The sequence below is a fragment of the Danio rerio genome, chromosome 8, assembly GCF_052040795.2.
Source record: "Danio rerio strain M-AB ecotype USA chromosome 8, GRCz13ab, whole genome shotgun sequence".
Classification (NCBI taxonomy): Eukaryota; Metazoa; Chordata; class Actinopteri; order Cypriniformes; family Danionidae; genus Danio; species Danio rerio.
In genome coordinates, this window is record NC_141028.1 from 54,415,747 (window position 1) to 54,431,160 (window position 15,414).

A 15,414-nucleotide genomic window follows, 5' to 3' on the forward strand; every position below is an offset into this window, starting at 1 on the left:
CAGAAGATGGGTACACTGTGGTCATAAAGGGTTGGACATGGGCAGCAGCAATACTCAGTTAGGCTGTGGCGTTGACCCGATGCTGAATTGGTACTAATGGGCCCAAAGTGTGCCAAGAAAATATCCCCCACCACCATTACACCACCACCACCAGCCTGAACCGTTGATACAAGCAGCATGGATCCATGCTTTCATGTTGTTGACACCAAATTCTGACCCTACCACCCGAATGTTGCAGCAGAAATCGAGACTCATCAGACCAAGCAACGTTTTTCCAATCTTCTATTGTCCAATTTTGGTGAGCCTGTGTAAATTGTAGCCTCAGTTTCCTGTTCTTAGCTGACAGGAGTGGCACCCAATGTTGTCTTCTGCTGCTGTTGCCCATCTGCCTTAAGGTTGGACGTGTTATGCGTGAAAATCCCAGTAGATCAGCAGTTTATGAAAAACTCAGACCAGCCTGTCTGGCACCAACAACCATGTCACATTCAAAGTCACTTAAATCACCTTTCTTCCCTATTCTGATGCTCGGTTTGAACTGCAGCAGACCGTCTTGACCATGTCTACATGCCTAAATGCCTTGCTGCCATGTGATTGGCTGATTAGCAATTAGCATAAATGAGCAGTTGGACAGGTATACCTAATAAAATGGCCGGTGTGTGTGTGCGTGCGTGCGTGTGTGTGTGTGTGTGTGTGTGTGTAAAACATAAATTGGGAAATAATGGAGTATAAATTCACGAAGTGGTCTAATAATGCTTAAAGATGGGCGCTTTCACCACTGTTAGGACAGTAGTTCCCAATTTTAGTCCTAAAACCCTTTTAAAACCCTTTTCTAAAACATCTTTGTCTGACACGAGATTCAGATGACAAACAGTGGCTTAATGGTCAAAGAGTTGGACTTCCAAATGTCGTAGGTTTGAGTCCCGGCACTGGCAGCACTTGTAGGCTTTGTAGGATTGCAGATTGTAGGGAGTGAATAACCAGCGCTCTCAAAACCCTAAATATAATGGCTGAGGTGAATCCTTTGAGGAAGAAACCAAACCCCCAGCTGCTCCCTTGACACCAGATCAATGTCTGCCCACTGCCCTGAGTGTGTGTTCAATTTGATGAGTTAAAAACTGAGTATAAATTCCAAGTATGGCTCACTATACTTGGCAACATGTACCAACAATTCTTTACTTTCTTCTCCATGCATGAACTGTTCCTATTGACAGGGCCCTACATAGTGTTCAATGCACCCATATTCCTCACTGCACTCTGAGCACAGGCGATCTTTACTGTACTTTAGAATGTTCATACATGAGTTTCCGTCCACACTGCCTGCATCGTCTGACATGTGACACAATATACTGTATCTATGTAAATCAATAACATTTAAATGATTTGAATGAAACATATACATTACCTTCAAACTGGATTTATGACAGAATGTCCCAGTCCAATTCACAGGGCTTAAATTATTAAGTCTGAAGCTAGAACAGAAACATACACAAGGACTGGAATTGTGAATCCCTGATTCAGTGGATAATTAGAATGAATTTGCATAATCTCATCTGTACATTTTGGTATGATTTACTCATGGTTTATACCAATGATGGTTGGGTTTAAGGCTGGCATGGTGGCTCAGTGGTTAGAACCAGTGGTTAGTTATGGGTGTTTCTAGGTTGCACCTGAAAGGGCAATGCCAGAATAGTTTGCACTTCATTCCGCTGTGGCAACCCCTGATAAATAAAGGGACTAAGCCGAAGGAAAATGAATGAATGAATGGTTGGGTTTAGGTTCATGCCTCCTTTTAAAAATCTTACGCATTCATATGAATAAAATTCAATGAATTACCAACTTTTCTCTCAAAAAAAAAATTACATTTATTATGTTTCCTCATGGGATCATGGATAACTCTAAGTGTGGTTTATTCATAAACTAATTTCGAGAGGATCACGTGCTTATAATCAACACGGCTGGCTCCTTGTTAGCTCCGTAATCAGCCCTATTAGATGATTACGGAAGCATTATAAATAACCTGAGTTTTCCACTCCAGTTATCTTTGTCTTGAAGCTCCCCCCCTTCCACCCCTACATCCTCCCACTTTTTCTGATCGGGCGACACGGTGGCCCAGTGGCTAGCACTGTTGCCTCACAGCAAGAACACCGCTAGTCCAACCCATCGGGCTGGTTGGTGTTTCTGTGTGGAGTTTGCATGTTCTCCCCGTGTTCGCGTGGGTTTTCCCCGGGTTCCCCAGTTTCCTCCCACCGTCCAAAAACATAAACCATAGCAATCGACTAAAACAAATTATCACCCAATACAACCTGAGTTTACACTTCTCACGGTGACAAGCAGGGGAGTTCTCGAGACCTACCTGACCTCGAATTCCCCTCTCGCCCTTCTAACGGGAGGGAGCCCCGGGCTCGAGGATATTACGAGCTCAGGGCTCTCTCCTGGGACAGCATGCCAAATACGCTTTATTGATTATCAGCTAAGTGTGAACTCTTGAAATAGGACTAAGTATTAATCTCGAAATGTAAGATTTGCTCACACCCCAATGATATTTGGGTTTAGCGGAGGGGTTTGGGAACACACCTCCGCTTTTAAATAAACAAGTTTTCACATGGACAATTCATTCATTCATTTTCCTTCAGCTTAGTCCCTTATTTATCAGGGGTTGCCACAGAGGAATGAACCGCCAACTATCCCAGCTTATGTTTTACACAGCGGATGCCCAGTACTGGGAACACCCATACACTCTCGGATTTAATTGCACTACGACCAATTTTGTTCATCCAATTCACCTATAGCGTATGTGTTTGGACTGTTGGGGAAACTGGAGCACCCGGAGGAAACCCATTCCAACATTTTTTGTAACCCTCATGATGAAATACAGTTGAAACCAGAAGTTTACATACACTTTAAAAAATAAGGAGCACAACCTTTTTTTTTAATGTCTGATGGTAAATCATACTAAAGGTCTGCTATTTTAGGTCCGTTAGGATTACCTAAATGATTTACATTTGTTAAATGCCAGAATAATGAGTGATTTTCTTTTTAATTTTTTTTTTAAATTTCTAGACAGTCAAAAGTTTACATACATTTTCTTGAGTTTTTTTTTAGCTTTGCTTTTAAACTGTATAACTTTGGTTAAATGTTTTGGGTATCCTTCCACAAGCTTCTCACAATAGTTTGCAGGATTCTTGGCCCATTCCTCCTGACAGAAATGGTGTAACGGTGTCAGATTTGTTGGCTGTCTTGCTTGCACAAGCTTTCTCAACTCTGCCCACAAATTTTCTATAGGATTGAGATCAGGGCTTTGTGATGGCCACTCCAAAACATTCACTCTGTTGTCCTTAAAGCACATTTGAAATAATTTGGCAGTATGCTTAGGGTCATGGTCTGTTTGAAAGTTTGGCAAGTTTTAATTTCCTTGCTGAAGTCTTGAGATGTTGCTTTAGTATTTCTACATAATGTTCTTTCTTCATGATGCCATCTATGCTGTGAAGTGGACCAGTCCCTCCTGCAGCAAAACAGCCCATCAACATGATGCTCCCGCCCCCATACTTCACAGTTGAGATGGTGTTCCTAGGCTTGTAAGCTTTTTCCTTTGTCCTCCAAATGTAACACTGGTCATTATGGCCAAACAGTTCAATCTTGGTTCTATCAGACACAGGACATGTCTCCAAAAATTAGTCTTTTTTCCCAGTGTAATTCAGCAAATTGTAATCTGGCTTCTTTTGTTGATTCTGGCTTGTAGATTTCCCGATGTTGTCACACAAGGAAGCAGTGTGTTTGAGGTTTTCCTTAAATGCTATTTTACAGTTGTGCCAGAAAGTTCCAAAACCTCAACACCATCATCTGAGCTTGTTCAGTGGCATAATAATCTTATTGTATGTAAACTTGACTTTCAAGAAAATTTATAACAAAATCTCTCTCTCATTATTCTGCTATTAAGCATAACAGAAACAAATGTGATATTCCTAACTTACCTAAATCAGAAATAGTTTAGTCACATTGACATCTGACTTTTTTTAATGGTTATGTGCCTTTTTATACAGTGTATGTAAAATTCTGGTTTCTAAATCTCTCCGACAGTTATCATGACAGAAATGAAATTATGGATTCATGCGGATGCCACTTTTCTGCCAATACATGAAACAGTTACTTTCAAACAGGCTGGATAATTCTAATCGGGGCCAAGGATTATTCTTATTTGGGTTTGGCCAAACTTGAGTTGCTCCAGTTTTAACCAGCTAAGATTCTGTTTTTAGGAGTTTTTTTTTTTTTTTAGATTCATTTTTAGGTATATATTCATCAGTATGCTATAAACAGAACACAAACTGTTTGTCAGGCACGTCATTCACCTTTTGTGTATTATTGACACGCTCTGCGTGACGCGTGATACTTTTTTTCCGTTAATCCACTTGAGCGAGAGTTAGAGATGGAGGGTTAGAGCGAGAGTAAGAAGGAGGGTCAGTGAGAGTGAGGAGAGGACTCCAGGTCAGTGAGTGGACTTCAAATCCAGCTCCAATTTGGCAGCCGTCTCTTGTCAGAGTTGATTACCGCTGAGCCGTTTCGACTTCCCCCAACTGTGATGAGCCACCGGCTGTAAGCAAACGCACTGGTTTTTTTGGACTTGGGGGAGGAGAGAAGAGTGTGAATGAGGGGGCTCTTTCGCTCCGAGGAGACTTTCTCATTATCACAGCTATGACAAAACAATAGCGCTTCTGTTACGAGACACTTTAAATCAGGCAAAGCAGGTGATGTATATTTGCTTATATTATTTATTTAACATGGCGTAGTTTGTGTTGGTTTACAAACTTAAAAATGTCTCACTCTGACGTAGTTCTAAACCTGTGTGACTTACAAAAGAAGATATTTTGAAGGATGATGGAAACCGGCAGCCTTTGAGATCCATTGTAGGAAAAATGTATAGTGATGAAGTCAATGGTTACAACGGTTTTTAACATTTTTCTAATTATCTTCTTTTGTGTTCAAGAAGTGAATGGTTTTAATTTTGGGTGAACTATTTCTTTAAGAAGGTAATTTGTGGAGAATTTTTACAATTTTGACTAGCGCAGATAACTTTGTACATGATTTAATTGTGTAATTTGATTCGCTTTCTATATCTATATATTTACTATATCATTGATTTAAGTTTGGGGATTTTAGTCGTGTTTTTATGATTCTGGTTCCCATTTTTAAACATATTTTTAATACTATTATGATATTATATATCAGTGTTTCCCAACCCTTTTGCTGGAGGCACACTAACAGTACATATTTTGGACGTCTCCCTTATCTGACCCATTCAGGTTTTGGAGGCTCTTCTAATGTTTGATGAGTTGATTCAGGTGTGTTTGATTAGGGAGAGGTTGAAAATGTGCACTATTGGTGTGCCTTTAGGAACATGGTTGGGAAACACTGTTATATCTTATTTCAGTTCGTTAATTATGTATATAAAGAGTATAAAATCTTGCGAACAGCACAATGAATGAGTATATTGTTTGGAGATTTCTAGCAGACTGTGTACAGCAACCTTTTGTATCCTGGCACTGGAGTGTATTATGTGACTAAAACTTAGAGCAGAGGCCACTTTTGGACAAGGAGATTATGTTATATAACAATCCTAAATTTAATAACTTTCATATTTTATAAGCTTTTGTCAGCTACTCGTTCTTTTATTTCATTTGAATATTAATTACAGTAATTTGTATAGCTCAAACTTTAACAAAAGCCTCATTTGTGTTGATTTCTTCCTTTAACTGAGCTCTACATTTAGCCTTCTTTATTTTTTGGTACCGCATTCAATGAATGAATCCGTTTAATTAGTGACTGTTTAGTACCAGCATGAGTTCCTGAATGCTTTAGGCATTTGTTTATTCGTCTGGGGTTTTGAATTAAATATTTAGGGGAGAAGCTTGTCCGGTGTGTGTCTCTCTCTGTCTTTCTCTCTTTCTCTTCATGCATCAATGCATCCTAGCTCAGTTTCCTTCTGTCTTTATCGCAGGCAATAAATCCTTCAACATGATGTCCCCTACTGGAGATAATTCTGAGCTTCTGGCCGAAATTAAAGCTGGGAAGAGTCTAAAGCCGACACCTCACAGTAAAGGCTACACGACCGTCTTTTCGAACAGCGGCACACCAGGAAACAATGTAGGTCACGCTTGCTTACTTTATACTATATATCCCTCACTAAATTTACTTCATATTTATTAAGTAAAAATTTGTTTGGATCATGCTTAAAATGTGGGTGAATTTTTTGGTTGAATGTACAGAGGTCTGACATATTGAGTTTGAGCTGTGTGTGCACTGTGAATGACTTTTGTAAATGACACAGTATTTAACTGTAATATGAACTGTATTTTACAGTTATGCGGTATGTTACTGTATTTTAAAGTTGCACTGTAAAATTACTGTATATTTCACAATAAAGGTGTACATACAATACTGTGACTACATTTACAGTTAGATAAATGTTGCTGTAAATGTAAATACAGTATTTTTGCTGTAATTGATTTACAGTAAGTTACTGTCGAGTTGCTGCTTAAGGTTACTTGAGGTTGTTTTGGTGAAAATGGATTAATACTTAAAATGAAAGATGGAAATGCATTTGCTGAATAAACGTTACACTGTTAACAATTTCCAATCTAATCAATAAGAATCTACAGTAGCATACTGTAACTCAAATACAGTAAAAAGACTGCATTTACATTTGTAGCATCTTATCTTGCTGTATACTAATTTACAGTATTGTATGTACATCTTTACTGTAAAATGTACAGTAATTTTACAGTGCAACCATAAAATGCAGTAACATACTGCTTAACTGTCCTAAAGTCAAATGCAGTTCATATTACAGTTCAGTTCGCCAGTAACTAAGTGTAAATCAGTTACAGTAAAAATACTGTATTTACATTTACAGCACCAGTTACCTTGATGTGTGTGTATTTACAGTATTGTATATCTTTACTGTAAAATATACAGTAATTTTAAAAGGGGCAACTTTAAAATACAGTAACATACAACGTAACTGTCCTGCAGTACAGTTTGCTAGTAACTTAGTGTAAATCAATTACAGCAAAATTATGTATTACCCTATGCAGCATCATTCATCTTGCTGTATACTCATTTACAGTATTGTATATCTTTACTGTAAAATATACAGTAATTTTCACAATGCATTTTTAAAATACAGTAACATACTGCATAACTGTTCTACAGTAAAATACAGTTCATACTACATATCAGTTCACCAGTAGCTTACTGTAAATCAATTACAGCAAAAATACTGTATTTACATTTACAGCACCATTTACCTTGGTGTGTTGGTATTTACAGTATTGTATGTATATGTTTACTCTAAAATATAGAGTATTTTTCACAGTGTAGCTTTAAAATACAGTAACATACTGCATAACTCCTACGGTAAAACTTAGTTCATATTACAGTTCAGTTTCCCAGTAACTTACTGTAAATCTGTCAAATACTGCAAAAATATTGTATTTATATGTACAGCGCAATTTATCTTATTGTATATGTATGTACTATACTGTATATCTTTACTGTACAGTATATACAGTATATACAGTACAAATATACAATAATTTTCATTGTGCAACTTTGAAATACATTAACATATTGCATATTTGTCCTACAGTAAAATACAGTTCATATTTTAGTTCAGTTTGCCAGTGACGTACAGTAAATCAATTACAGTAAAAACTGTATTTACATTTACAGCACCATATACCTTGTGTATGTATTTACAGTATTGTATATCTTTACTGTAAAATAAACAATCATTTTCACAGTGCAACTTTAAAATACAGTAACATACTGCATAAGTGTCCTACAGTAAAATACAGTTCATATTAAAGTTCAGTTTGCTAGTAACTAACTGTAAATCAATTGCACTAAAAATACTGTATTTACAGTTGCAGCACCATTTACCTTGCTGTACATTTATTTACAGTATTGTATATCTTTACTGTAAAATGTACAGTAATTTTCACAATGCAACTATAAAATACAGTAACATACTGCATGACTGTCCTACAGTAAAATAGAGTTCATATTATGGTTAAATAATGTGTCATTTACAAAAATTGTTAACAGTGCACACACATGTGACTAATCAGCTGGCTCCATTAGGCTTGCCTTGTTTACTGTTGGTTACTTGGTTATCGATACTACATTCAGAGGCTCTAAAAACTTGATGGAAGGGCAACGTAATTCCACAATTTTTTTTAAAGTTTTGCTTCACATTAGCTGTTATAGCACATTAGCTGAAAAGCTATTGTTTGTCTTAAGATATACCATAACTATGTTTGCATTAGAAACACTGAGGATTATCCTTAGAAACAAAAGTCAAATGGGCAAATCACATATTTCACATAAATGCAAATTGAAATAATTCTGTATAAAAAAAGATTTTACATGCTGTATTGTATAAATAGGTTCATATTTCCAAAATATAACTGCTAGGGCCATAAAAAGTAATGAAACTCAATCAAAGTTGCAGTTCAAGTGGGTAAAGTTGTAGTTCGGAGTATAGCAAGAGTTCAGTTCGGTGATCTGGGATACAAATCCATTGTCCTGGATAATTCAGCCAGTCCAATGAGAAGCTTGTGTAACTCAGTTATCAGTGGTTGAGGCATAATAGCTCAGTTTATTAAGGTTACATAATTGAGGAAGTGCCAGAAGAGTGTTCAGATGCTGCCATCTAACGAAGCTTGCTAACATGCAATTCTTAGAAATGAACTTGGGAAAAAAGCGCTGACTGTTATGTAATTGCTTGTTCTTTTCTTGATATACTGATTAAAATTGCAGTTAATTCAAAATTGAATTATGATAGTTCCAGAACAGTATTGCATTGATCTTAATAATATGCAATGCATTGTTAAAAAAGCATGCAATATGCAATGTTTAAAATTGCAATGGACTATATAGGAGTTTGCATGTTCTCCCTGAGTTGGCGTGGGTTTCCTCCGGGTGCTCCCCCACAGTCTAAAGACATGTGCTATAGGTGAATTGAATAAATGAAATTGGTTGCAGTGTAAGCATGTAATTGAGTGTGTAGGGATGTTTCCCAGTACTGGCTTGCGGCTGGAAGGGCATCCGCTGTGTAAAACATATGCTAGATAAGTTGGTGGTTCATTCTGCTGTGGTGACTGCTGATGAATAGAGGGACTAAGCTGAAGGAAAATTAACGAATTAACGGTTTTGTTTATAACTGTTGTTGTTTCTTTTTTTTTACTGTTCTCTGTGGTTTACATATAAAATTATGAAGATTATTATATTAAAAAAAATCTCAATATAGATATAATAGGAAATGTTCTGTTGTGTTTTGCCTCCGACCACCTACATGGATAGTTGACCTAAATACTAAAAGTTTACTGTCCTTTACTCACCCTTTATGTTCTTGAATTTCTTTTATTTTTGTTCAACACAAAAGCAGATATACTGAAGATTGTTGGAAATCTGTAACTAACGACTGTATTTGTTTTTCCTCCTATGGAAGTCAATGGTTACAGGTTTCTTCAAACTATATATTTTGTGCTTGCATGTGTGTTTAACAGAAAAATGAACTCATACTGTTTTGAAACCAGAAAATGATGAGTAAATGTAAATATTTGAGTGAACTGCCCCTTTAAATGGAAAATAAACATATTTTAAACACTTGAAAGGAAATGCCCAAAGGTAAAGTTAGCATATTCATTCATTTTCTTTTCATATTAGTTCCTTTATAAATCTGGGGTCGCCACAGCGGAATGAACTGCCAACTTATCCAGCATATGTTTTACACCCTTCCAGCTGCAACCCATCACTGCAAATCATCCACACACTCACTCATTCACACACATACACTACAAATAATTTAGCTTACCCATTTCACCTATACCACATGTCTTTGGACTTGTGGGGGAAACCAGAGCACCCGGTAGAAACCCACGCCAACACGGGGAGACCATGCACACTCCACACATAAATTCCAACTGACCCAGCCCAGACTTCAAGCAGCAACCTTCTTGCTGTGAGGCAATTGCGCTTCCCACTGCGCCACTGTAACGCCTTTTTTATTGTTGATGTTTATTTTGTACTATTCGCTGTGGTCCACATATGTTATCCAGGTTTTTACCTTAAAAAACATCCAAATTTAGAATTAATAGGCTATTTTCAATTGTGTTTCGACACCACCTACCAAAAAAGTCTACTATCATTTACTCACCCTACACTGGTTTCTTTGTTCAACACACACAACAAATATATATACATATATATATATATATATATAGGAAATCTGTAGGCATTGACTTCCAAAGTATGTGTTTTTCCTACAATGAAAGTCAATGATTACTAGGCATGGGTATCGTTAAGGTTTTAATGGTATTACTACTATCGGCAGCTAACTCTCTGCTACTCTAGCATGGTCCCTCACTAAAGCTAAGCAGGGCTGTGCCCGGTCAGTAACTGGATGGGAGACCGCATGGGAAAGCTAGGTTGTTGTCGGAGGTGGTGTTAGTGAGGCCAGCAGGGGGCGCTCAACCTGCGGTCTGTGTGGGTCCTTATGCCCAAGTATAGTGACTCAGTTGAACCGAGGTCCTGACTCTCTGTGGTTGTTAAAAATCTCAGGATGAAAAAGAGTAGTGGTTTAACCCCGGCATCCTGGCCAAGTCTGCCCACTGGCCTCTGTCCATCATGGCCTCCTAACCCTCCCTATGTCATAATTGGCTTCATCACTGTCTCCTCTCCACCAATCAGCTGGTGTGTGGTATGCGGTCTGATGCAAAATGGCTGCCGTCGCATCATCCAGTCGGATGCTGCACACTGGTGGTGGATGAGGAGATTCCCTCCTATGTGTAAAGCGCTTTGAGTGCCCAGAAAAGTGCTATATAAATGTAAGGAATTATTATTATTATTATTGTTTTTAATTTTTTTTTTTATTGATATCACTTATCGGTTCGGTACTTTAACGGTTCGGTATTAGGGCTTTTTTTTATGAAAAATAAAAAAATAAAACAAAACTAGTTGAACAGAATTAACAACAAATTGAACAGAATTAATTTATTATTACATTTTAATGTAAAATATAACTAAACCAATGATTGTAAATGAAATAAATATTTTTTCCTGTAAAATAGAATGGAGAATGGTTTGAAAGAAAATGATTTAGTTTTTAACCATTCTTCCGGAGAAAATGAACATGTTTGCCTTTTCTAGCAGAAGTCAGGATTTTTCTTGGTTTTTTGTGCTCCCTGCAGGTGAAAATACCCTCTGAGTTGCAAAATGCAGTAAAATGAGATAATGTTTATGATTTTTCATAAATGAGTTAACTGTGTTTTTAATACAGTTTTGGAGCATCTTGCAATGTAAAAATAAGCATTTTTAAATATTTTTTTATAATTTCTTAATCAGCATAGTTTATTATTAGGCTATTCATAGGCTATATTTGTAAATGCAGCTGATGTAAAAACATTTTAATGTTTAAGATTTAATTAGGCTACTGCAGAAAAACACTGTTTTCATTGTAACCAAATGTGTGTATTTATTAAACTTTTAATATTATGCTCATTTAGGTGATTGACTGCTGGCATAACAATGTGGATGATATGATGTTACCGTTAATAGCTAGGCAGTCAAAACTCTTACATTTGTCTTTCTGCGGTTAATGCCCTTTTGAAAGATACTTTCACTCAGATTATTTCATTTCCGCTTATACAAGGAAATAACTTGTTGCGTTTTTTGCAACGGGCATTGACGCTGTCCACTCGAGAAATACAACCCATTTTGTTCACTCCGCAAGCTTACACGGTTGTGTTTGCGCGAGTATGTATCACGAGCTATGTGTGTGCACTTAGTGCAAGTCTCCACTGAGTGCATGCACACAGCCGAGAGCTGTGAAGGCTTTTAAACACGGGCATTTCTCATGTGAGATTACCAACTGTGCGGACGAATATCAAATATTGCAAATTAGAAAAGGTTGGTCAGTTAAATAATGCAACTGTAAGTAATGTTTATTCAGCAATACTTCTCCAGTAGCTATAGCAGAACCGTTAACGTCAGAGCTTATCAATACTTCTTACAAAATACAATGTCTTTTACAATGTAGCACCGATACCGATAAAGTACAGAGTTTCGGTACCCATCCCTTATGATTACAAGTTTGCAGCTGTCTTCAAAATATATACAGCATGTGTATGTGTGTTCAGCAGAAAAAAGAACTCAAACAGGTTTGAAACCAGGGAAGGGTGAGTAAATCATGGGCAAATGTACTTTTTTTTTTAAATGCCACACAGTTTTGAAAACCTGGAAGCAAACGGCCAAAGGTTGACATGTTAAAAAATACTAAAGCAAACAAAATGCTGTTTCATATTTTGAATTCTTGATTTAGGGGATTTTGATTTCCCAGTTTATGACCCTTTTATATCATGTATGAATACACATATACAGTTGAAGTCAGAATTATTAGCCCCTCTTTTATTTTTTTGCTCTTTTAAATATTTACCAAATGATGTTTAACAGAGCAAGGAAATTTTCACAGTATGTCTGATAATATTTCGTCCTTCTGGAGAAAGACGTATATGCCGAAGCCTGCTAATAGGACTTTTAATTTGCCAGTAACCTGGGTTAAGCGATTCCGGTGAACTGTGTGCCAATGCAAAAATCGGCACATTTAAGGTCAGTTTTTCTTTTAAAATCAGCGATCTCCACTCGCTGAGTGATATCTGATATAACGTGGGTCTCAGATTGTACAAGAAGCACTGCATTAAATTATATTTTCCCCGCCATGTCTTTATAATATGAGCATTCATTTTACCCCAGTATATTCAATGAAGCTTCTACGCCTCCCGATTCTGACGGGCGAGTGCGAGTAAAAGGGCCTTTTGTCTCGTTTTTCGCTAACTAAATGAATGCCAAAGTTTATTTAACTGAATGTATTTTAATTACATTACAACATCGATGCAGTAAAAGGAACCGTATAAAATGAAAACAAAAATCACAATAACAGGTCACCGGAAGTTTATTAGTATGGGAACAAGACTAGCTCGGCATATACCCTATTAACCTAGTTAAGCCTTTAAATGTCACTTTAAGCTGTATAGAAGTGTCTTGAAAAATATCTAGTCAAATGGCAAAGATAAAATAAATCAGTTATTAGAAATTAATAGAAATGAGTTATTAAAACTATTATGTTTAGAAATGTGTTGAAAAAATCTTCTCTCCGTTAAACAGAAATTGGGGAAAAATAAAAACAGGAGGGCTAATAATTCTAGGGGGGCTAATAATTCTGATTTCAACTGTGTATTTTCTTCTAGAACCTTCAATTCTGCTCATTTTCTCTTACAGGGGGAAAGTCCATCATCGCCGCCAGAGCCTCTGCCAAAACCCAACGACACCCAATCCGCGAAGCCAGAATCTCCACCGCCTGCTTGTCCACCGACGCCACCCAATCCCACAGCCAGCAGGTCGTCACCCCAGAACCTGTCCACTTCACAGAGCAGCGACCAGCTCACAGCCGCGGTCAACGGTAACACGTCTGTCGTCCAGAACAAGACCAGCGTGGTGGACGTGGAGAGTTTGGTGCCCACGCACGACGAGCAGGGCCGAGCCATTCCAGAGTGGAAGAGGCAGGTGATGGTTCGAAAACTACAAGTGAAGATGCAGGAGGAGGAAGAGAACAAGAGAAAGGTGAGTGAGAGAATGTTTCCAGTGCCAAACATGAGTTGAAGTCAAAACTATTAGCCTTTTTTTCTTTTTAAATATTTCTCAAATGATGTTTATTAGAGCAAGGAATTTTTCACAGTATTTCCTATTATATTATTTCTTCTGGAAAAAGTTCTTATTTGCTTTATTTCGGCTACAATAAAAGCAGTTTAAAATTTTTAAAAACTATTTTAAGAGCAATATTATTAGCCCCCTTAAGCAGTATTTTTTGATTATTTTTATTTTTTTTGATAGTCTACAGAAGAAACTATTTAGAAATGTGTTGTTAAAATCTTCTCTCCGTTAAACAGAAATAGGGGGGAAAAGATTCACAGGGGGACTGATAATGTAATAATGCAGGAGGGCTAATAATTCTGACTTCAACTGTAAGCTGAGGAAGTGCAGCTCACATTGTCCAGCTTTAACAAAAGCAATAAAAATTGATGATAATGATATGTAATGATTTGTAACATGCTTAAGACCCCAATAAAATCAGTTGTTTTGTGACTGTTTAAAGGGATCGTTCAGCCAAAAATGAAAATCTCATCCTAAAGGGATTCTAAATGTAAAAAATATATATATTGAAGTATTTTGAAATAGCTAGTTATTGACATCCATAATCGTAAAAAAAATAAATAAAAAAATAAAAAACTTTAAATACTTAAAATATATATATATATATATTTCAAAATATCTTCTTGTGTGCTTGAAACATATGTGGTGAGTAAAACATGACAGAATTTATATTCTTTTAAAACTAGACTTAATATTTAACTTATCTTATACTATACTATACTTAACTATACTAACTTAAGATTATACTGTACTTAACTTATACTTAAGATCATCTTTATGTTAGTATCTTAATAGTTGAGAAGATGATTATACGCAGGGGCGGCATGGTAGCTCAGTGGATAGCACTGTCACCTCACAGCAGGAAGGTTTCTGGTTTGAGTCCTGACTGGGCCAGTTGTCATTTCTGTGTGGAGTTTGCATGATCTCCCCATGTTGGCGTGTGTTTCCCCTGGGTGCTCCCGTTTCCCCCACAGTCCAAACACATGCGCTCTAAATGAATATTATCATTTAACTCTTATCACTTATTCCATTTAATACATCAAGTAAATGTGCAAATGTTAAATATTTACTTAGAAAATTCTAGTTATCCTTGACACTTAATATTACAATAAAAAAATGTTGAGAATAAATTTATTCGATTTTACTACACCAAAAAGAAATTTCTTTCACTGTTATTGCCTGTGTCACGGAAGAGAAATTAAGCGCTTTCTTCACATATCAAAAAACTGCATATAATATATAATAATTCATCATAACACACACAGTATCAAGTGTCCCAAAATATTTGAAGGGGTTATTTTAATTTAATTCAACACATGGTCTCCCCGTTTTGGCATGGGTTTCCTCCGGGTGCTCTGGTTTCCCCCACAATCCAAAGACATGCGCCATACTGTAGGTGAATTGGATAAACTAAATTGTCCGTAGTGAATGTGAATGTGAGTGTGTATAGGTGTTTCCCAGTAGTGGGTTGCAGCTGGAAGGGCATCCGGTGTGTAAAACATATGCTGGAATAGTTGGCGGTTCATTCCACTGTGGCGACCCCTGATAAATAAGGGACTAAGCCAAAGGAAAAAAACAAATGAATATGCACGATATAATTTTTGAGATTTCTAGAATGAATGTGTCCACTTCCCATCAGTGATAGCTACC

General features: G+C 36.9%; 1 protein-coding gene and 1 long non-coding RNA gene across 15 annotated transcripts in view; one reads left to right on the forward strand and one right to left on the reverse strand.

Annotated features, from left to right (window-relative positions):
- Positions 1-15,414, forward strand: part of espn (espin) — a 156,070-nt gene that overhangs the window by 116,475 nt on the left and 24,181 nt on the right. For all 14 annotated transcript variants that reach the window (XM_087263690.1, XM_087263691.1, XM_087263685.1 and 11 more), the window contains 2 exon segments: positions 5,993-6,138; positions 13,333-13,674. In XM_087263690.1, the coding sequence (XP_087119816.1) occupies positions 5,993-6,138; positions 13,333-13,674 (488 nt within the window).
- LOC147842865 (uncharacterized) overlaps positions 12,913-15,414 on the reverse strand; it is a 36,128-nt gene continuing 33,626 nt past the window's right edge. The window contains exon 3 of the long non-coding RNA XR_015498512.1: positions 12,913-13,632. This is a non-coding gene — a long non-coding RNA (uncharacterized LOC147842865). The remainder of the gene's footprint in view (positions 13,633-15,414) is intronic.